Source organism: Penaeus vannamei, chromosome 22 (assembly GCF_042767895.1).
Source record: "Penaeus vannamei isolate JL-2024 chromosome 22, ASM4276789v1, whole genome shotgun sequence".
Classification (NCBI taxonomy): Eukaryota; Metazoa; Arthropoda; class Malacostraca; order Decapoda; family Penaeidae; genus Penaeus; species Penaeus vannamei.
Window position 1 is genome coordinate 30,454,161 of NC_091570.1, and position 2,500 is coordinate 30,456,660.

The 2,500-nt window shown below is 40.2% G+C and overlaps 1 protein-coding gene across 1 annotated transcript in view; it reads left to right on the plus strand.

Moving 5' to 3' along the window:
* The window catches only part of LOC138865762 (uncharacterized), a 1,311-nt gene extending 557 nt beyond the window's left edge, over nucleotides 1-754 (plus strand). Inside the window, exon 2 of the mRNA XM_070137072.1 lies at nucleotides 1-754. This exon is cut by the window's left edge and continues 434 nt beyond it. Within this exon, the coding sequence (XP_069993173.1) occupies nucleotides 1-661 (661 nt within the window). The 3' untranslated portion in view covers nucleotides 662-754.
* The last annotated feature ends 1,746 nt before the right edge of the window (nucleotides 755-2,500 follow it).

Sequence of the window (2,500 nt, forward strand, 5' to 3'; positions counted from 1 at the left end):
TCCAAGTGGAGTTGATCTGCAGACTGCCTTGGATGCGGCTTCAGCTGGCAGTGGCCAGGTGGTCGGTTCTGAAGGCTTCGGTAGCGGAGTAGCTGGAGTAAACGGTGGTTTCGGTAGCAGCAACGGTTTCGGAATCAGCAACGGTGTGAGCAATGGGTTCGGAAGTAGCAGTGGTTTCGGAACCAGTGGTGGTCTCGGCAGCAGCAATGGTTTCGGAGTCAACGGTGGTTCCGGAGGCAGCAGTGGTTTCGGACTTGGCATCGGTGTGGGGAGTAGTAATGGTTTCGGTATTATAAGTGGTTTGGGAAGCAATGATGGTTTCGGAGGCAGTAATGGTTTTGGAACCGTGGGAAATGGAGGCAGCAATGGTTTTGGATTCAACGGTGGTACCTTGGGCAGCAGTGGTTTCGGTAACAGCAATGGTTTCGGAGGCAGTAGTGGTTTTGGAACCGTGGAAAGTCTTGGAAACAGTAATGGTTTCGGAATCAATGCAGGTTTCGGAGGCATTAATGGTTTTGGAAGTGCTATTGATTTCACATCGAACAGTGCAGAAGGAAATAATGGCGGATTCAGCAGCGGTAGTGTAAGCGGTGCTGGAATCAGCAACCTTTCAGGTAATGGTCACGCATCAACGCTGCCCAATCTGTACACAACTCCTTAACAATTTCATTCATACCGAAAAAAACAGTGATGTTAAATATTGGAAATATATTTTTGTAAAAATCCGACAATCTAAATATATCACTTAATGAACTTTAGTTGTATAAGCTTCATCCTTCTTCCAAATATCATATATTTATGTGTATGTGTATGGTACATGCCTATATATGTACACACATACTTAAATATACACATTCATATTCAGCCTGCACACATATGCACATATATATATCGCGAAATCACATGACTAAAACACCTAAATATTAGAGAAGAGAAAGAAAAAGATCAATAAAAACAAAAAGTAAGAGAAACACTGGAAAAAATGGAAAGATTAAAAATCTATCTATCTATCTATCTATCTATACATGTGTGTAAACATATAGGTATATTTGTATGTACGTGAGAGTGGATACGACGATAAAATCTATAAAATATTTTGTTTCCAATAGGAAATAAATCTAAGGTACGATTCCATAAAAAAAATCACACATGTATATGTATATATCGTTGATTTATTTTAGTTCATGCAGCCCCCGTGGCGCCCTTGTAACGCCCTCGGCTGGTAACCACCAATGGTCTGAGATTAGAAAACGAAGGGAATCCACTCAGTGTAATGGCCGCCACCTGCTAGACCCAAAGTCCTACGGAAGAAGGCATCGCCATAGCCCTCGCTAGAATCTATACATTGGTACGTTAGCGACGGCAAATGATAATAAAATTAATAAATCAATGATCGGATTATCTTCCCTTCAGCTGCAATGCTACGATGTCAAAGTTAAGACCGTTTTCGACGGTCTGGAAGTAACAGTGACATCGGGAGCAGTAATGGTTTTGCAAACATCAATTGGCTTTGGGAGCAGCTTTGGTTTCACAGGCAGTAATGACTTTGAAAGCAGTTATAGTTTCAGACGTAGTACTGATTTCCTATCAAAAAGCTCGGACGGAAATACTAGTAATGACGGTTACTCACTCAATGAGTGAGGGACTGATAGTTCCTGAGTTAGTAGCTTACTATTCTCTATCTGATCAACTGACTGTCCAGCAGATTGATTGACTGACTGTCTCGATGTGTGGCTATTTTTTTTTTTTTTTTTTTTTTCTTTATCGATTCCATGTATCTCTAACTCACTCAAGTGTCACTGGTTTGAGAATTCGCAGCCGCCTTTCAGTATATGAACACGCATCATCGCTGCTTTGTCTGTACAAAACATTTCAACAAGTATTTCATATAGAAAAGCTAGCATTATTATAAATATATTTATGCAAGTGTTAATATTTGAATAATTCTCATAAGTCAAACTCTTCTGAAAAAAAAAATGAAACAGTCGCTCCACACAAACCAGCTTGACCGGTGTCTCACTTATTTTTCTTTAGATTTTGGCGGAAATGTTTAATTCTTTCATAGTTATGAAACTACTAGTAATGCTCCGGACTCGGTTTCTTCTCCCATGCTTCTGATTTTCAATGAGTGTGTTGCAAGCACTGAGAAGGAAAGGTCCGTCACCTCTCCTTGCCCGCCTCCTCTTTCCCATCTTCTCTTCCCACTAGGCCTACCAAAGCATTATACCCGGCAGATCCATCGTTATGAAGATACAACCAGTTAACTGGTACAACATCAATCTTAGGTTTAATATCAGACAGAAAGGGAATCCATAAATATCTCAGCAACGGTTGAGCATGTATTCTCTTTCACTTCAGTTTCTCTCTTTTTTATCTCTTTCCACCACTTCTCTTTTTTTAGATATTTGTATGTGTGTACATACGTGCATATGCAAGTGCGTGTGTATCAACCTCATTTGGTATCGAAAGAGAATGCACAGTGGGACGTTATATATATATG